Source organism: Pseudophryne corroboree, chromosome 3 (genome assembly GCF_028390025.1).
Source record: "Pseudophryne corroboree isolate aPseCor3 chromosome 3, aPseCor3.hap2, whole genome shotgun sequence".
NCBI classification, from domain to species: Eukaryota; Metazoa; Chordata; class Amphibia; order Anura; family Myobatrachidae; genus Pseudophryne; species Pseudophryne corroboree.
The window spans coordinates 358,882,950-358,904,579 of NC_086446.1; the positions used below are offsets into that span (position 1 = coordinate 358,882,950).

Consider the following 21,630-nt stretch of genomic DNA (forward strand, 5'->3'; position numbering starts at 1 on the left):
GGGCAGATATAACATGTGCAGAGAGAGTTAGATTTGGGTGGGGTGTGTTCAATCTGCAATCTAAATTGCAGTGTAAAAATAAAGCAGCCAGTATTTACCCTGAACAGAAACAAAATAACCCACCCAAATCTAACTCTCTCTGCACATGTTATATCTGCCCCCCCCCCTGCAGTGCACATGGTTTTGCCCAATTGCTAACAAACTTGCTGCTGCGATCAACTCAGAATTAGGCCCCATGTACTAAGCCTTGGAGAGAGATAAAGTGGATGGAGATAAAATACAACCCAACCAGCTTCTAATTGTCATTTTTCAAACATAGCTTGTAACATGGCAGTTAGGAGCTAATTGGCTGGTACGTATCTCCATCCACTTTATCTCTCTCAAAGCCTTAATACATAGGGCCTAATTCAACTTTAGTAGCAGTTTTGCTAAAACAACAAAGCTGCTGCTGCTGCTGCTTACAATCACAAGCTGGGGGCTGCCCAGCATGGTAAGTGCCACCCAGCCACGCGATGGCAATCCAATTGCGATCGCATCACAGAAATCATCAGAAACCGCCATGTTTACAATCACAGGAAACACAGGCGACGTCATCAGACCTCCCCGAAAACTGCCATGACACACCTGTGTTTCCTGCTCTCCTCCCCCCAGTGCCGCATTGCCGCCCCTGAACGCCCATCGCCTGTCACTCACATTGCGATTGCATCCTTCCGGAATGTGATCACATTGTGAATGCCCGCACACGATAGCTGCCGAATCTGCGCATGCTCAAATGGCCGATAAGCGTCCATTTGCAATATACCAAATGTTACAACTGAAGCTGAATTACGCCCATAGATCCCTATGATTCGTAGATTTTAGTTCACATATAAACTTTTGTCATATTTCATATTCCCACTTAGAAAACTATAGTAAATGTCTAATAATATTATGTATCTGTAATTATAGAGCCAATATTCATAAATAGCGAAAAGTAAAATATTACCTGATGAATGAGTATACACTTCGCTGCAAAAAAAAGATACAGATATATGTGAGCACAGATATTATGTTATCATGCTGAAAGACATTTCAAGAGCTAATAACATATTTACATATACATTTATTAGGGTATATTGTACATTTATTCATATAAAGCAACATTTTTACATTTGCTGTCCATGGGATTGATGCACAGTTTAACGCAAGCTAATTTGCAGAGCATATCATATGTGTTTTTGCTCTGCTTATGCTTCAGAACAGAGCATATTCATGATGTATAGACAAACTGCATGCATCTCTGTTTGCAAATGAAGAGTTGTAACCAGGTTGTAATGGGGTGACCACAAATAGGCTAAGATCAGTGAGCGTATCAACAATCATACCTCCCAACTGTGCCGAATACAGCAGGATAGTCCAGCTAATTGGACACTATCCCACCTGTGGGCCGCAGTGTCTCACGGGCAAGGGGGGAGACAGATGGGAGAGCAAGTGATCACCTCTGCTCTGCTCTGGGAGCTATGGGCATGCTCCCAATATTACGAAAACAGGGGTTACGCCGCTATGCCTCACCCCTCTGCCAGAGGCCCCACCCACCCCCCTCCAGGCCATTTCGGGCACGGCAGTTGGGAGGTATGTAAATACGCCATTTTTCAGAGAGATCTTTTGCACTAGTATATGCTGGTACAGGTGCACACTAATAATGGTGACAGCTGTGAAACAAAATGTGCAGATAAGGACAGTCTGGTCACAGAGATGCCTGAAACTCATCGTATGCAAGACAAAGCTGGAGCAGGTATAGGTGCATACAACTTTACGTCAGCACCAATATGTTTATAGATTCATAATTCATTTACATAGTTTTATACTGTCTATTTTGCTGCAAGATGGCATAAAAAAAATACAAAGAGCAATACTAATAATTGGTTTCAATAATTGGACCTATAACTATAAGTCATTTAATATCCCATCAGTCAGTTCTCCAAAACTTTCAGCCATAAAACTCCCTCTATTAGATCTGGGGGTATGCTGTATTTACTAATGTTAAATTTTGGTTGATTTGGGGGTTTTGGTGTATTTGTATTAGATTTTAATTTGATTTTGCAATTTGGAGATTTTCTAAAGGCAAAATCAAATGTAAAATAGAATATAAAACCGAATACCCTTCAAACTTGAATAAAGATAAAACATTGGTACTTTTACATAGACGAATATAGGCTCCTTTAATTGACTAACATTCACTTTGAAAATCTAGCAAAAATCAAACAGAAAATAAACAATACCCAAAATAATACACTAATAGCAGATGGACGATTTTAGCTTCTAAACAACATTCTATTTCCTAAACCTCCATAATGATGCCTATAAAAGGAGAGATGGCAGATGCAATGCCAATGTATTTGCAATTGAGCAGTTATTGGTAAATTGCGCATGCGTATGCTTCACACTGTGCATATGCCAAAGTCTAATAAACAACATTTGACTTTACACAGAGTGATTCACAGTCTGGCACCATTTGTGAGCATTGATTGGGGACTGGTGGCAAAAAACTCAGGCACGTCACAACTGTTTTTGGGATGTGTTGCTGGGTGCACTTATGAATCCTTGCTCAAGCAGCATACCTCTAGCATCTCTGTTCAGGCTGCTGATTAGCAAAGGATGTGTGTGTGCTGGGAATGCGTGCACAGTTGCTGTGCTTTTGCGATTGCTCCACTGGGCAGCTCTGTACTTTACATGGCTGCTGGATTTTTTGATTAATCTTGCACATCCTCAACATGCATAATGGCAGCTGCACTCGCCATAGCATCTGTCAATAAATCAGGCCAAATATTAATAATTTGGATCTGTGCACATCTCTAATAAAAAGGGACTCAAACGTCTGGTTTACTGGCTGTAGGAATTAATGGCCTCATTCAGATATATACACAGTGCAGATTGCTCCTATGTCTATGAATTACCAGCTCCCAAACAGTGACAGGCTGTAGCTTAGGGGGCACTGTGTGCGACAACACAGGACCCATTTTTCACATGCACAGAAGGGGTCCTGTGCATGTGCAAATGCCCCACCAACCAGACTTAGAGGAGCCATAGCAGCTTCTTGCATGTGATATGTTTTGACCAATAGGAGTACATAATGAAGTGTTTTTGAGGATTTTTATTCACCTTCATTCAATTTTATAGGTGATTTTGTTTTTTAATTTTTTTTAATTTGGAAATGGACACTCAAAACCGAACAAAAACCACTAGTCAAAATCGAGACACATCAAAATAGATTTTAAAATCAATTTAAAAATCAATTGTTAGTTATTTGAAGAACAATTTGGCCAGAGAAAAAGAATGTCGATTTGATTCGACTTCATTCAATTTTAAATCAACATTAAAATTGTAAACAAACATTAGTAAATATATCCTCTGGTGTCAGTAGGATCATGAGTAGTGCATACATGATCATTGCAGAATCAAATTATCTTTATTCCATTACAGTTAACCTTTAAAAGAATTGAAAAAAATTCCCATAGAAATATGTACATGATATACCGATGGATGGAATGCCGGCTGTCAGTATACCGACATCGGCATCCCATCCATCATAATCCTGACTGCCCCCCATTTACCCCCCTAACCCTCACCTTTTCCCTACCCTAACCCTCCCTTTCCCAATGCCTAACCCAAACCCTCCACACTAGGTGCCTAACCCTAACCTCCCCTTTGTGCCTAACCCTAAGCCTCCCTCCCCGGTCCCTAACCCTCCCTCCCTGATCCCTAACCCTAATGTTTCCACGCCTGCACCGTAAGCCTAACCCCCCTTCTTCTGCCTAAACCTACCCCCCTATGTGAGGCCAGACGGCAGCACGTTCTGCTGTCAGGACAATCGGGATGCCGGCTGTCGGTATTTTGATGCCTGCATCCCGTTTGGCGTCTGTATATTGATGTCAGTATTGTGTCCTCCCTCGGGATCCCGACATCTGTATATTGACCGCCGGGATCCCGTTTGTCGGGAAGCTATCTGCTTCCCATACTCTATAATGTAAATGGAATGTATTCAGTGTCTGTCACAGTTTCCCATTTATAACATCTTTCTTCACACATTTTCTTGACTACTGCAAAATATTTAATAATGAAATCTGAACTGAAAGCCAGTGTGGTTGTATAAAGTGAGACTAGTCCCACTAGTGGAATATACACATGATGGTGCCCGCCAGCTTCACCGTGCAAAGAAGAACATGGCTGTCTATCATGTGTTTTGGTAATCTTTAACCTGAAGAGGTGTTGTATTGCAGAGAAGGGAGTGTGTGATCTTGAAAACAAAGACAACGATGACACCTAAGCTATTGCCTGAGGTCAGAGTCACTAATTAAAAATGTATTTTGCTGTCTATAGTCTGTATTACAAATCCTATATGATATAAACAATATTTAATGATGGTGTTTTTAAAGTGTCAATATGTGTGTCTACATTTATGACATACTCTTGGCAACATCTTTTGCTAAGCAGTCTTTCTTTGATATTAAGTTTACATTCACAGGAACTTTACAGCTATTGACCTCATACCTCTTTACAGCTATTGACCTCATACCTCCCAACAGTTTGTAAGTGCAAATCTGAGCTACAGTATTGTGTGCATGAGTGCAGCATCTATTCACCCTGCTCTGCTAAACAGCAGCAAGTGACGGGGGGGGGGGGGGGGGCTTCCAACTCACCTGCACCAAAGTGTGCCATGGGTAGGATAGCGGGACAGTGTCTGACACACAGGACTGTCCCATGAAAATCAGGAGGTATGTATCCTATACATTCATACACACATTTTTCAGAATAGAAATTCTGGGAATATGTTTGCCTGCTGTTATACCATAATGTCGGTGTTTGTGGTTAAGAAGCAATGTATTCACAACATAAATAGAAAACTCTATAGGTTAGAAAGCAGCTGAATGAACAGTATTTTTTTTAAATGACCGGTGCTTGTTGAAAAAGTGTAAAATGGAAATCTCCATATAAACATTTAGCCAGAGGCGTCTCTAGAGAGGAGGAGGCCCGTGTGCAGAATACGTTGGTGCCCCTTCCGCACTAGCTTGCAGAGCTGTACAGCTCTGGGCACTAGGGTCCCTAGGGGACCCTAGCGCTGTCCCAGAGCCTAGAGCGCATGCCATTTTCCCAGTGAGCTGCGGGATGCCGGAGGGTAAGTATTTAAATTAATGGTTGCAGGGTGTGTGGTGGAGGCCAGTGTGCACCGCACACTCTGCACCCTTTATAAATACACCAGTGCACAAGATCATAAACTTAACAGGCCCGAGCCAGTGGTACGTGTTCACTAGTGTTATGTTGTCTGGAGCATTATATAGTGTTTCTGGTAGCTTCTTTTGCAACAAAAGAGATCAGATCTTTACTGGATTCTTTTTGGAAATTATGTATTGTAAAACTAACCAAACATGATAGTGACTCATAGTGAAACATATTGCTGTTTCTCAATCCCCTGTGACCTCCTGCTTGTCGGTAATAGATTTCTTTTGGGTACCAAGATCACTGACTGCATTAATTGGTTGAGCAGTAGTTACATTGTTCCAATATGTTTGACGTTCCAATATGTTTACAAGTGAATGTGCTCGGTGTCTGTCAGTGTTGATTTTCTCCCTTTGAAACATGCATTTATACCTGCTGTTATTTCCATCAATCAGTCTTCGGTATGTGGCAATTTCATTCTCTAGGCGACTCTTTATATCCAGAAGGATCCTGTACTCATTGCTCTGCCTTTCTAGGTCATTCCTAACTTTTCTCAGCTCAGTCTCCAATTGGCAAATATGCATCTGGATCTTCTCAAGTTGGTCTGCTGAGTTCTTCTGGACTTCCTCTAATGTGATCTCCAGCCCATGTTTCTAAAAGATGAAGAAGGTTGTTATCCACCACAATGTGTTGACTCTAAATCTGAACTCCAGTCTCATGCCTGGGTGTATCCTCCCACCAACCCAATTTCTCTTTCTACTGTTAATGGATGGGTACTGTACATTCCAAACATTCATACATGTAGTACTAAATTAACATACTGTATTTGTTTTAATAATAAGAAACCTTTCAGTCAAATGTCTGGCATGCTGTAAGGAGATCTTAAACAGAGCTCAGTCATAGCAATAAGGGTCCATTAAGCAAGGAATAGTCGTTCTCATGCTGTCTCCAAAATTAGATCCACACTCGGATACGATGATGCCGGCCATTCAATAATATGAGCACCAAATAGGCTGATCTTTCATAATGCAGATGCTGCATTATTCTTTCTCCACAAACCCGTGCCAAGGAATAGTCTGTATTGGTGCTTGATCATCACAAATGAGCAGGCATGCTCAACCCATAGATCCCACATGTAATGGAAGACATTATAAATGGTAATGTCCTCAGTTTGAAGTCTTCAAAAATAATTTTATTGCCAAGCTATGTACATGAACTTTGTTTACTATAGATTCAAGTTTCACCCATATACTTTTCCTTTGCTTTTACTGCGGGTGTCATTTATGTTGGATAACATACATTTTCTAAAATATAATGGTATAATATTGGATTGTTTAATATCATAAATATTCTAATGCATTTATAAGTTCCATACTGAGTTGGTGCAATAAAACGTTTACCATATTATCAATACAGTACGTTAATTTCACCCATTAAACATTCTATTTTTATTTTATTTTTTTTGTATACTGATTGGTTTAGCTTCACAAATGTGCTAAAATGTCATCTGAATGTTTACATAGTTTACATAGCTAATGAGGTTGAAAAGAGGCAAAATGCCCATCGCGTTCAACCTGTAATCTGTTTTAAACCGAGTTCATTATAATGTCCCAATTGAAATAATGTTTTATGTTTAGTTATCAACTGTAAATCATGTTCCTCCCAGATTAACAATGTCAATATTTTAAATGCTATAACCTTGGATATCTTTTTCAGTCAGAAATTAATCCAATCCGTTTTTAAATGCATATATAGAGTCCGCCCTTACCACCTTCTCTGGCAAGGAATTCCAGATCCTTATTGCCCTAACAGTGAAGAACCCTTTCCTATGTTGTGTATGGAATTTTCTCTCCTCTAGCCTCAACGAGTGACCTCACATCTTATACAGAGTTCTTTTAATAAACAATTCCTCTGATAACTCTTTGTAATTTCTCTTTCTATATTTGAAGATATTGATAATGTCTCCTCTTAGACGCCTCTTTTCTAGTGTATACAATTTCAACCTAGTCACCCTTTCCTCGTAATCCAGTACCTCAAGCCCTTTAATCAATTTAGTAGCACGCCTTTGAACCCTTTCGAGTTCACAGATATCTTTTTTATAATGTGGTGCCCAAAATTGAACACAATATTCCAGGTGCGGACGTACCAATGATTTGTATAGCGGCAGGATTACACTCTCGTCCTTTGTCTCAATTCCCCGTTTTATGCACGCTAGCACCTTACTTGCCTTCTTTGCTTATCAATGAGTATCCCCAAATCTTTATCCAATACTGTTACCCCTAGATTTTCCCCATTTAATATGTAGGTTGCAAGTTTGTTTTTAGTTCCGAAGTGCATAACTTTGCATTTTTCTATATTGAATCCCATTTTCCATTTAGACGCCCAGATTTCAAGTTTAGATAAGTCCTTCTGTAGAGACTCCACATCTATTTCCGAATTAATTACCTTACACAATTCAGTATCATCTGCAAAGATTGACACTGGGCTTTCCAGGCCTATTTCCAGGTCGTTGATAAATATGTTGAACAGTAGAGGCCCGAGTACGGACCCTTGTGGTATTCCACTGACTACTGGTGCCCAGCTGGAGGACATCCCATTGACCACTATTCGCTGTACCCTGTTATCCAGTCAATTACTTATTCATGTACAAATAGTTTTTCCTAGGCCAAGCTCCTTTAATTTGATGATCAGTCTCCTGTGAGGCACTGTATTGAAGCCTTTTGCAAAATCTAAGTATACCACATCCACTGCTTTTCCTTGGTCAAGATTGCCGCTCACTTCCTCATAGAAACTAACTAAGTTAGTTTGACATGATCTGTCCCTTACAAACCCATGCTGTTTTTTTCTAATAAACTTAGCAGCATGCAGATACTCCTGTATGCTATCCCTTAAAATTCCCTCCAATAATTTCCCCACTATAGATGTTAAACTAACTGGTCTGTAATTTCCTGGAAGATTTTTAGATCCCTTTGTAAATAATGGCACTACCTCAGCTATACGCCAGTTCATTGGTACCATGCCTGATCTAACTGAACTATTGAAATGTAGCTTTTTTATCCCTCTCAATATTCTAGTTCTGACTGGTGGTTGTCCACTACACTAGTACAGTAATTTGCCATACTGTAGGTCTCTTCTAACCTGACCACTTCACATAAACATTACAGAGAAAGAAAAAAAAAAGCACATACTGTACACTTATACTGCAGTGGAGCAAGCCTAAGACCTAGGCCGTGAATGGAGAATATTACTTACCCGGCTGTTCTCAGCTTGTAGCTCAATTTCCAGATTTTGTAGAGAACGTTTCAAATCTTTGATCTGGTTTCTGCTGCTTTGAAGTACCTCAGTGTGTGTATTCACTTCCTGCTGTACTGTTGTTGACTGGAAGAGAATGGTATATACAGTATTACAACAATGTATACTAATATTATAAGAATGCTGTGTCTGTTGGCTTGTTCCCAGTTGGTGCAAAACCTACCAAACCGATTTTCATGAAAACTGCATAATTGTTTCATCTCAATCCATCAAGTTAAAGCTGAGCAATAACAAAAACAAAATTGATTGGCGTCATCAATGCAAGAGATAGGTGTGGCACCATGCACGTAGCCAGAGAGGGGTGAGGGGAGAGGTGCTTTGGGCTTGCATTCAACCGAATAGGATAGGCTATATAGTAGTCTGTGCGCAGTGCACACAGTGACAACGGTGTGAGTGTTGGGTGAAGGTGCTGCTGCCACCAGTCTGTATAGCGCTGCTGGTCACATGGGCCGCTCCTGCGACAGGGTCCCTATGCAAAGCAATACAACTTTAACACCTCAAATCAACTTTTTTTCTGGCAGAAGCAATTTCATTGTGTGGTTACAGCTAGTCACTGAATAAAAATACAATTAGACGTTTTGGGCATGATGCAGAGTGAGTGATGCGCCAGGTAGTGTAGAGTACTTTGCATAATTTCACACTGCACATGCTTAGTAAGCAAGCACATACAAATGTGCAACTGCATTGCTGCATGCATCTTCAGCGTTGTTCTCCTTGTGATCAGAGATGGAACATGCAGGCCAAGAACCATTAGGCATACTTGGCTACTCTTCCTGAATGTCTGTGAGACTCCCAGGCTCTGTCTGCTTCGTCAGTGAGCTGTATGGGGTGTGATGACATGATTCACTGTGAATTTGCATCATCATAACACTGAGTTCTCCATTGCAGACCCCACTTTCTGATTAAACAGAGCATCTTTTTACACATTCTGACCAATCAGAGCAGAATGACTGTTTCTTTAGACAGGCTTCTTACATCAACAAGCTCTCATGCTTATAACAACAGTCCTTTAATCATTCATATCATTTTTATTTTTCTCTGTGAATTCAGAGCTTTGAAGCTAGAAATGGATTAACTTAGAGCTTGGTGAATGTTAAAGTGATGATAGAGGTCTTGTCTTTGGGAGTGTTTATTTACATAAAATATGTTTTTTTGAAGACAGTTCCTGTGTGCTTTTTTCATATTGTTATTTTTACAGGTGAACTACATGTCCCAGAGGGATGTAATTTAGTGGCAGATTTAACCAGTTGCAGAGCTGCATTCGCCCTTCCCCCTACAATTTCTTGTGCGGCTGTAGCTGCATACAGTAGTTTGAATATTGGCTAGTATTATTGGTTTGTTTTTTTATTATTTAGTTCTTTAAACTGACATTAGAAAGACTGAGGTTGAATATTGAGGCTGTATTTATTATTTAATGGAAACATACACCCAAGAGTGACAGGGGTATATGGGCCTTGATGCACTCAGTACATATGTTATGCCATCTATTTTCTGTTGAAGACGTTATACGATGCCTCATACTATATTCTCATTGCACTCACTTCTCCAGTGAATTGAGTAGAGAATGTGATGATGTGATTACCTGTGAATCATCTTATCATTGCCAATCGTAGACTCTTTGTACGTTAGAAGGGAAAGGGATACTACTGCACTAGCATATTATAGAAAAGTTCCAAATTAGAACAAAGGAAACCCCTAGTTATATTCTATATCAGATATTTGAATTATATAGGGGGTGCTGCCACTGAATATATTGTTGCCAATATATAGTTATGCCCAAAAAGAAACAGAAAAGGATTGGACTTGAAGTGGCGCACTTAAACATTAAATTGATACATAAAATATAACTTTTATTAGAGTATATTTGTTAAAAAGACCTGTAGCTGTGAAATATTAAAACCAAAAACATATAAATTGACAAAACAAAGTGTGATATGTGTGAATAAAAATACACACTGTGCTAACTGTGTAGTGCTACACATATATAATATATTATAGGTACTATGACCCTTGAATCAGATTATATGTGTTGTTAGGCTGAGTGCCCAATGGCGCTTTGAAGTCACTGATCAGTTGTACTAGATAGGCTTGCTGAGGGTACTTAAAAGTGCAATATTCCAATAGAAAGCTCCACTTCAGTTTGGGCGCTGTGTCCCCTCACTTATGTGCAATCATATGCTTGTACAGCTATGAGTCAGTGTTTATCCTCACTAGTGATCTCAATGTAATTAGCTGTTCTCAATCAGTTTACAGCAGGTAATAACTGAAGTCAGTATCCCTTTAAGTGAATAATCTGTTTGGGCGTTATGACCCCTCACTTATATGCATTCATATGCTTATACAGCTATGAATCCGTGTTTCTCCTCACTAGTGATCTCAATGTAATTAGCTGTTCTTAATCAATTTACAGCAGGTAATACCTGAAGTCAGTGTCACTTTAAGTGAATGATAATTGATGTTCACTTATATGCTTATACAGCTATAGATCAGTGCTTCTCCCCACTAGTGATCTCAATATAATTAGCTGTTCTCAGTCGATTTACAGCAGGTAATTAATAAAGTCAATATCACTTTAAGTGAGTAATCACAATGTTCATTAGTGATATTGTTAATGAGGGACACTGTAATGTCCAAAAATGAATATAAGCTGACAGTTTTCCACAATATTCACTACTATTATAGTGGAATATAGATCATAGCTCTAAGGCACAGGGTTTAGTGAGCTGTTTGAGTATTGCACTAATGCCGTACACTGGAACACTCCATCAGCTGTTAATAGCAGTATATCCTAACTAGCTGTTTTGTAATTATCAGCTGTGTGATGGAAACCTATATATCAAATAAACAGCATTTAACCTGAGTAGCACATAAACACTGCTAGATAATTGTTCTATACTTGTAAAGTAACAAGCAGTGCTGTAGAGATGTCTCAGCTGCTACATTAAGCAGTGTATCTTAGTCTTGCTACAATGTTGCTAGTACATGCAGCTTGCTGAGTCATATGTGGTTAAATAATCCTCTCAGTGCAGGAAAGCTTGTGAGCTCCATCAGTGTCATGAGGCTTCACAATAGCCAGCTCAGCTTTAGTATAGATCTCGCTCTATTCCTAACAACACAATACATTTAGCACATTGTTTTTATACACAGCAGCACAGTGTGACTCGCCGACACGTGTTTCACAGTTAAGTTTTTTCAGGGCTAACCAGAATGCCTCCAATAGCCCTAATTTAACAGTACAGATACACCAATCGCGGGGCAGATACCCGATCACATGACTGGGCCATCCAATCACGTCGCGTCTCCTGTTAATGGGATTTGGACTGTGCTCAGTCTAATCATGTGACACCTATTAACCTCTCAGAGAGCTCAAATTACGTGCACCAGAGACAGACATAATATTAAATCTGTGTCTCTGATTCTGGGCTACGGTTCAAGTCATCTGACTGGTTAGATCCAATGGAATCATAATAATAGGTTCCTGAGAGTAATATTAAAGGGATACTCGGTGTTTCCAGTATGAGAGATAAACTTGAATATGCTTAGTAAGTGAGGTGAGTGTGTATTGGAAAAGTGATGTATAACAGTTGTCATTGGCAACCACATAATAGGAAAAACAACAAAATTAACACCTCAAACTGTGCAATGTGAAAATAAAATAAACAATAAAAATGTGAAAAACAGCTGAGTGGTATACTATGTGTGTCTGTGTCAGAATTTAATTTAATACAGTGAAAATAAGATAGTGACTGTATGTTATTTATAATGGTCATGTAAATATTTCATTGCCAAGAGTGTTTAGTATCTGGTGAGTGAACTGAAAATGGTGAAATTATAATGATGATTTGATCTAATAGTGACCCTCCAAATAAATGTGATTAAAAATATGTGATATGCATACAAATTGTACACTTACAAATATATTATGAAGGTGGTCCTACAGAATACTAATTCATGGAGTAGTTCCCAGCAATCTCATTATTATAATACATTTAATATGTTGAGCCACCTTATAATTGACAGATATTGAGTCTACCTGTTGTATATAAATATACCTACTATCTCATCCCACGGTAGCATCCCTTATCTTGTATCGTAGGAACCTATGGAACCTATTCCTCTCAGTATGATTGGATGTACACATCCCTAATTTTCTCAGATGTATTTTCCCATATTATTCCCAAATCTGCATATATCTCCTTGTCCCCATTATTCCTGGAATAGTTGTCTCTTTTTAAATTCGAGGTATATGTTCAAGACGGTAAGTATAATTTCTCCTATATACTCATTATTCCAACATAGATAACCAATGGATCACATATGGATTATTTGTTTTGCTTGTTGTTTGTCACCTAGTTTATCGTAGGCCCATCTGGATAATTTACACTGAAGTACCCTATGGGATCAATAAAATCATAAATCTTCATCACAGAGCAATAATTTATGTCAAGGTTAGGACATACAGTCTTTTAATAGTCCAATTTTCAAGATGTTAAATCAGGATCTTATGAAGTGTAATACATTGGTATTCTTCATACTTTTGGGGATGAAAGGGTCTGTAACCCCCTTACTCAGGGAACAGGTCCACTCAACCCTTAATCAAAAAATTCTTCCCCATGTCACACCTACGAACTTCCTTTATGCTTCCCCATCAATTAGGGATAGGGAGCCAAAAAGTAACAAAAAATGTCCAAAATTTTCCTTTACAAGGTAAGTGATGGTGCTTATCCCACTCAGCACCCCTAGAGGAATGGCAAATAACTGTTGAGTTCATTCATGCCCAGTGGTTGTATACTGTCCATGAGGAAGATTAACTTGGTCTCTAATTTGAGCAGTTCATTATCAAGGTCACCTCCCCTGATACCCAGTTGTATATTTTGCATGCCAAAAGCTTTTAAACCGCCAGTTTCACATCCATGGTAATGTAGGAAGTGTTTGGCCACTGGTGTTAATGTTTTGAATCTCCTTGCATCTTGTTTGGCATTTTTAATGCTGTTGGCGTGCTCCAGGATCCGTACCTTTAGCAGACATGTGGTTGCCAATGACAACTGTTATACATCACTTTTCCAATACACACTCACCTCACTTACTAAGCATATTCAAGTTTATCTCTCATACTGGAAACACCGAGTATCCCTTTAATATTACTCTCAGGAACCTATTATTATGATTCCATTGGATCTAACCAGTCAGATGACTTGAACCGTAGCCCAGAATCAGAGACACAGATTTAATATTATGTCTGTCTCTGGTGCACGTAATTTGAGCTCTCTGAGAGGTTAATAGGTGTCACATGATTAGACTGAGCACAGTCCAAATCCCATTAACAGGAGACGTGACGTGATTGGATGGCCCAGTCATGTGATCGGGAATCTGCCCCACGATTGGTGTATCTGTACTGTTAAATTAGGGCTATTTGGAGGCATTCTGGTTAGCCCTGAAAAAACTTAACTGTGAAACACGTGTCGGCGAGTCACACTGTGCTGCTGTGTATAATAACAATGTGCTAAATGTATTGGGTTGTTAGGAATAGAGCAAGATCTATACTAAAGCTGAGCTGGCTATTGTGAAGCCTCATGACACTGATGGAGCTCACAAGCTTTCCTGCACTGAGAGGATTATTTAACCACATATGACTCAGCAAGCTGCATGTACTAGCAACATTGTAGCAAGACTAAGATACACTGCTTAATGTAGCAGCTGAGACATCTCTACAGCACTGCTTGTTACTTTACAAGTATAGAACAATTATCTAGCAGTGTTTATGTGCTACTCAGGTTAAATGCTGTTTTTTTATATATAGAGGTCCATCACACTGCTGATAATTACAAAACAGCTAGTTAGGATATACTGCTATTAACAGCTGATGGAGTGTTCCAGTGTATGGCAAGAGTGCAATACTCAAACAACTCACTAAACCCTGTGCCTTACAGCTATGATCTATATTCAACTATAATAGTAGTGAATATTGTGGAAAACTGTCAGCTTATATGCATTTTTGGACATTACAGTGTCCCTCATTAACAATATCACTAATGAACATTGTGATTACTCACTTAAAGTGATATTGACTTTATTAATTACCTGCTGTAAATCGACTGAGAACAGCTAATTATATTGAGATCACTAGTGAGGAGAAGCACTGATCTATAGCTGTATAAGCATATAAGTGAACATCAATTATCATTCACTTAAAGTGACACTGACTTCAGTTATTATCTGCTGTAAATTGATTAAGAACAGCCAATTACATTGAGATCACCAGTGAGGAGAAACACGGATTCATAGCTGTATAAGCATATGAATGCATATAAGTGAGGGGTCATAGCGCCCAAACAGATTATTCACTTAAAGTGATACTGACTTCAGATATTACCGGCTGTAAACTGATTGAGAACAGCTAATTACATTGAGATCACTAGTGAGGATAAACACTGACTCATAGCTGTACAAGCATATGATTGCACATAAGTGAGGGGTCACAGCGCCCAAACTGAAGTGGAGCTTTCTATTGGAATATTGCACTTTTAAGTACCCTCAGCAAGCCTATCTAGTACAACTGATCAGTGACTTCAAAGCGCCATTGGGCACTCAGCCTAACAACACATATAATCTGATTCAAGGGTCATAGTACCTATAATATATTATATATGTGTAGCACTACACAGCACAGTGTGTATTTTTATTCACACACATTACACTTTGTTTTGTCAATTTATATGTTTTTTATTTTAATATTTCACAGCTACAGGTCTTTTTAACAAATATACTCTAATAAAAGTTATATTTTATGTATCAATTTAATGTTTAAGTGCGCCACTTCAAGTCCAATCCTTCTCTGTTTCTTTTTGTCCAATCGTAGACTCAGGTGCCACGCTGTTACAATTCGCCTGACCCTTTTGTCCCCCCCCCCCACAGAGAGCAGATAGAAAAAGAGGGTAAAAATGATCACTCCCATGTATAATGGTGGGTACAGTTGGATATGTAGTATAATATATTGTGTCTGCATCAAAGTAATTCATTCTTTTACAATAACAGTATTTAAGTGTAGTGCCAGAGGAAAATTAAAAATGACTGAACTTATTCCAGTTTGAATACAAGCCAGAGAAAACTAAAGCTGAAATTATATTGGAATAACATAAAATGTGGAACAAATTAATTTTTTCCTTTAAACCTAATCTGAAGGGGCATGTATTAGCGTGGTGTATATACCAAACATTAGAGAGCTCTATAGTTCATACTTCCACAGGAACTAAGAGAACATTAATATATGCAATAAGCAAGCAGTGGCTTGTCATAAGCCTCCATCAAGTCTGGATAAGTACAAGGCTGCTTTTACTGCTTGCCAACTTTGAGTGTCAATTTGTATATCAGCCGCCAAACATTAGGCTTTCTTATCTAAATACATGTGTTGAGCTCTCAGGAAAAAGGAAACGTGTCATTAACATTACATTTCGGTAGATCTGTCCTAATGATTAATGTTAATACTGAGAAATATGCAAAAATGGGGGGAAATATATTTGCATATATTTCTATTTAGCATGAACATTTTGTGCAGTGTTCTGTTTTGCATTTTAAATAATACTCTACTTGTCTGCCCAGCCTTTTTTATATGTCATACTTGTTGATATGCCTTCCGTAGGATTATTGTTATATGACAAATCCAATGGTAACATAATAATAATAATAATAATAATGATAATAATAATAATAATAACAACATCATCATCATCATCATCATCATCATCACTATTAGTACATGGGAAACCTTGGTTGATTATTTATAAACATATAGGTTGTTATTAAGGATTATTGGCCATTTTATATAGGCTCTGAAAAGTGCAAACTATGGAAAAAATTTACAATATAGCTTAATGTTTACGACAGGTTGTAAGGTTATCCCAAGTGACTTACTTAGTATCTCAGTAATTTTTATTTGCTCAATCATATATAGCCTCCAAATCTAGGCTATTGGCTTCCTTGAAGAGAAAGTTTAGGAAACTGATATGGAAAATAGAAGAATATAGGATGGACAGAAATAAGCAGAATGCTGACTAAACTTTTTCTATGGGTCCAATGCTTCAAATGCAATTTATGCACCAGATACATATGTTAATTCCTCTTACCTGCTGTTTGTACCACTCTTCAACATCCCTGCGGTTCTTCTCAATGATGGATTCATACTCTTTTCTCATATCTGCAATGATCTTTGCTAAATCAACTCCTTTTGGGGAATCAACTTCCACATTGACAGATGAACCTTGCTTTCGAGCTTGAGCCTGCCTCATATCCTGAATTATTAAAGCAATTAAAAACACAGCTTTATATATTTGCATGCATTAGTGCACACTACAAAACAATGACAACAAGTAAGATAGCATAACATATTAATAAGATATTGGGCCTAATTCATATTTGTAAGCCATTGCAATTGTGATTTTCGAGGCTACGGAACTGCTAATGTTAGCAAGGGAAGCTGCTGCCCAGAAATGAAGAGAGATGCCCATTTGAGCCATTGCACAGTATACAAAATAACGAGGAGCATTTAATGCTAGTGTAGCCTTATGGCTATGCAGACTGGACATAGTAGAGATGCAGGAGCCATGTATTTGTACATAAAAGCTCACAGCCGAAGGCAGATACACACAGAAAACGGCCATGACAGACCTGTGTTTTTCCAACCATTCCCCATTAACACATCCAAACAGTCACTTCCTGTCAATCACGTCTCCATAAAATCCTCATTGCAAACGAGATTGCAGCGGTGCCTTGACGGACGCGTATTGCGATCGCAGCACATGCACAGTCTGCTGATAATTGCTCTGTTACATGAACATCAGCCACAAACTTAAATTAGGCCCATAGCCCCTCTATTGCCTTGAAAAGTGAGGTTAAAAAACAGTTTTTATGATTAAAGATGAGTAAAGCAGCAATTCTGTATGTTTAATAATCTGATGGAACATCTGTCACAAATAAAAAATAGCAATCAAATAATAATTATTTGTCCTAAACTGTTCATAGACACAAAAATCTTACAACCTGTTCTTCATCTAGAGCAACTCAGACAATAAAGATCATTTCTGATTGCACAAATACAAATATACAGGGCAAATGCTCTTTCTGATGTCTTTGTGCCTACTTTTATGTAACTGGGTGAGATTTTATGGAAGTCCTCATTTATATAAAGATCAATATGGCATTGTACTTGAAGGTGGAAGACGTTGGGTGGATTGGGATGTGTCTTGTAAGCACAAATGTGCCTATTTTTGCTCCCAACTGGTAAAACAAGACCTTGTCCAAAACTTTGTTTCCCATATTTTACGCCTTTGTGTGGCACTTAAGCAGATAAATGGATTCTTGGTTTACTTCAATTAATGTAGTAAAAACCTCAAAAAACAAAAGTCAGATGTAATAAAAACAGTAATAAAAACATTTATTTATTAACATTTAAACGTTATGAAGAGAAGGATTATTCCCAATGGTCCTCTTCTTTATTGTGCCAGCATGGCATCTACATGGGGGTGGGGGCTGCCAATTGGAATTAGAGCACCAATGTCAAGAACTATGGTAGCTTTGTTGAGATAGATCAACCAAAACTGAAGAGTAATATAAGAGCAAAATGTAAAAAAGGAAGCAGGTTGGACAGTATTTTTTGCTGCTTTACTGTGAGCATCTTTCTGAGTATCTACAAAAATATACAAATGTAGGCTATCTCTGTTTTGCAGGGACTTTCCAAAGAACAGGAGTTGGGTACATAACTTAAATGCACCTGCATTCAAATAGGCAAACTTGCACAAAAAAAGAGGCATGGGGCTGCAATGATTTTGCTGTTTGTGACTAAGCCTTAATTAATTAAAATGTATTTTTAGATTAATTTAGTGCAGATTTGCACATTTTAGCAATTTTTTTATATAACCTTCAATATTATTTTGCATATGAAATTGCTACAATTGTTTAGTTTTTTACCAGTTTTATACACAAAAATAGCAACTACGTTTCTCTGTTTAATCAGGAAATAAAATAAATGGGGACCTTTTGAATATAAAATGAATGTCTAAATGAATGGCTAATACGAAAAATTATTTTGGCTAACCAAACCAGAGGAGGTTTGTTCATTTCTACTTACAACATACATTACATCCCTTTGTTATGGAACACTAATCTTACAATAAACTATTATTTGATGCACTCCTATCTGGAGTATTCTTACTCTACAGTGTGTTATTCAGAAAGCAAGAGTAAAGTTTCTGTTCATAAATGGCACACCATGGCATAGAAAGTATATACAGAACATGAACACATTATTATGTACTGAACAATAGTAATAATTAAAACCTGCTCCTGCTTTATTCACCTAACAATTATTGTTGTTGATGTTACTACTAATGTGGCTTTTGTTATTTGGGTGGAGGTATTTGCTTACAGCATTATTGAGCTTTTGTATGTAGGATTATCCTTACCTATAAAACTGGAGAGTTGTACTGTTTATTGTTTCTGTTCACTTTCTTTTTGTCAGAAATAATTTCTGTGCACTACTGTAGGATAATGTTTTTACTATTAAAAAGTATATGTATATTATGGTACAACTGGCTGATGAGGTTGGTGGCTTTTATAAAGATCAAGGACCTCAGGAGAAACTTCTAAAAGCCTCAATAATCTACAGTAGTCAGATAATAATGTCTTATATAATACACATCTCCTGATTACAGAGGTGATGACCAGACTTCACTGATTAAGAAACGGCATCAAAACTAACTGTTATGTTACATTTTGGCATTGATTTTGCAGAGTTCATATTATTTTGAAGTGAAAAGTTGGGGCAAATATACAGTGGAGAAGTTGCCCCATCATCTAATCAGAAGCTCTGTATAATTTTATAGTATGCAAATTATAGATATTACTTCAGTGCTGGGTTGCCATGGGCACTTCTCTACTGGCTCACTTCTCCGCTCTTATCATTGCTTAGTAAATGTCCCCCTTAGACCTTTAATGTTTTATACCAGAGAAGAATGTGGCTGGAAGCACTTGATATGGGCGTGGGCTGCCTGTGTGGCCGCATCAGTTTACCTCTCCACCATCTTCAGGCATAAAGAAAGCCTTTTTCTTCATATGGATCCATACCAGAATACCATTTTTAAATTTATGCCACAATATTTATTAATCATTAATGCAACGCATGTAAGTCACTAGCAATAAGTATTGTGCCACAAATTTAAAGATGCATTTTTCATCTTTGTAGGGTTGGCGACCAGGGGCATTTTAAGAGAGGAAGGGACCCGCGTGCAGCCTCCATTGTGGGCCTCCTTCTCTCCGGTAGCAAGTAGACTCTGGCTGAATGCCAGAGCCTACTGCTCATGCGCAGGTCTCCGGGAACATGGCACCTGTGCTTTGTTTATGGGGACATCTTCAGTGTACATGCAAAAATCACTCAGAAATGGCCGGGATTCCGGAGGGGTAAGTATAATACATGAGTGCAGGGTGTGCAGTGTTGTAGTCTGATTCCCAATAGCAATGAAAGCAATAGACAGAAACCAGACTGATTGTGCCCAATGTATCAACTCATTATTCTATGTCTTCTTATAATAGAAGTTTTAGTCCTGAGAACTGCTCAGTTACTTTTGTTCATGTAAGTGTATATAGCTCTCCCCATACAAATAATCAATGTTCTTTTTGTGTTTAAGGTAATTGTTAAGCCTCACCCAGTATATTTAGTTTTGCCCACACCTTACTGGGTGTACATGTGAATATGTACATACTGTATGAACAATATATGCAAAGAATAAACTGATACTGAACCTCCTCGTGGCTTTTCCTCATGTAAATCAGCTGTTTTCTCATTCCTTCAACCTCCATCTCTAGGTCTGTCCTGACAATGGTGAGATTATCCATCACTTTTCGAAGGCCCTCCAAATCTGTCTCCAAGGTTGTACGATAGGCCCTTTCTGTGTCATACCTGGAACCACAAATCAAAGGTGGGTCTTTAGGGAAACTTCAACAGCTTATTTTGCGCTCATTCATTTCTGGAGCAAATTTAGGAATCTTCTGAGCCTGTGGATATACTCACACTACTGTAAACTAAACTGAAGTGCATCTACTCAATACTCCACAATTATCCAAATTTCCACAGAACAATTCTGATTTGCAACACTGAAATGAAGTAGGGTGTAACATCTTACAATCAAGGCCTTTTCAAAAATGAGTGTGTGTGTGAGTGGTCTGAGAACCCAGCTGTCCCTATCATTTAGTATCATTGATCTTTGTCCCAGGTGCACTTCATGTCATATGTATAAATGTGGCAATTATTGAGTAACTATGTCCAAAAATATGAAAATAAAACTAAAGTATTTGACCAATATCATATGGCCAATTACTTTGAAAACTATCTTCAGATCTACAAATATTTCCTTAGCATCGCTGAGATCATGTATGGGTATAATGCTACATTTGAAACCTATGTGCAACATTCCTCTAGCTGGAATTTGGTAGGACTGGAGGGTGTTCTTTAAGGTAATGTTTATTTGTCTTTCATCTAGACCTTGCAGATACTAAGCATTCTATCTAAGGATATACTGTATATAAACAAAAAATAGCAACCACTAAATACATTTTTAATATGCAATTTAGTAACACTATTAGGAACATATGATAATTGTATGACTTGATCTGCAAGCTATGTGTTAATGGTGAAAAGATTAGATACTCTTGTGTTGTTTTTTATGGGTTCTATTTACTGTATCAAATGTATCAACCCCATATGGAAACATCAGTTTTAGTATTATTTAAGTATCAATTTATCAAATGCTGAATGCAGCAGATATCACATATACTTCTAGATTGCAGCATAGAGAAAGCTGCTGATTTACTTTGTGACCGCAATCACTGTTGTTGAATCTGCATTTGCTCAAGGGAATGGGAGCAGCCATGCTTGTGCATTGTGCATGGGGTCAGAGCACAACAGGAGCATATCTATCTATCTATCTATCTATCTATCTATCTATCTGTCTGTCTGTCTGTCTGTCTGTCTGTCTGTCTGTCTGTCTGTCTGTCTATCTATCTATCTATCTATCTATCTATCTATCTATCAATCTTTGACAGGGTGGTCAAATAGCCAGAACCCATAAATGG

The 21,630-nt window shown here is 38.2% G+C and overlaps 1 protein-coding gene and 1 long non-coding RNA gene across 3 annotated transcripts in view; one reads left to right on the plus strand and one right to left on the minus strand.

The window, feature by feature from the left end:
• Window positions 1–21,630, plus strand: part of LOC135055587 (uncharacterized) — a 161,451-nt gene that overhangs the window by 119,144 nt on the left and 20,677 nt on the right. For both annotated transcript variants that reach the window (XR_010243780.1, XR_010243779.1), the window contains exon 3: window positions 20,365–20,477. This is a non-coding gene — a long non-coding RNA (uncharacterized LOC135055587). The remainder of the gene's footprint in view (window positions 1–20,364; window positions 20,478–21,630) is intronic.
• Window positions 1–21,630, minus strand: part of LOC135055586 (keratin, type I cytoskeletal 19-like) — a 62,219-nt gene that overhangs the window by 5,327 nt on the left and 35,262 nt on the right. The window contains exons 3-7 of the mRNA XM_063959818.1: window positions 20,302–20,458; window positions 16,632–16,796; window positions 8,449–8,574; window positions 5,629–5,849; window positions 986–1,008 (exon numbers count right to left, since the gene is read on the minus strand). Coding sequence (XP_063815888.1) covers window positions 986–1,008; window positions 5,629–5,849; window positions 8,449–8,574; window positions 16,632–16,796; window positions 20,302–20,458 — 692 coding nt within the window. The remainder of the gene's footprint in view (window positions 1–985; window positions 1,009–5,628; window positions 5,850–8,448; window positions 8,575–16,631; window positions 16,797–20,301; window positions 20,459–21,630) is intronic.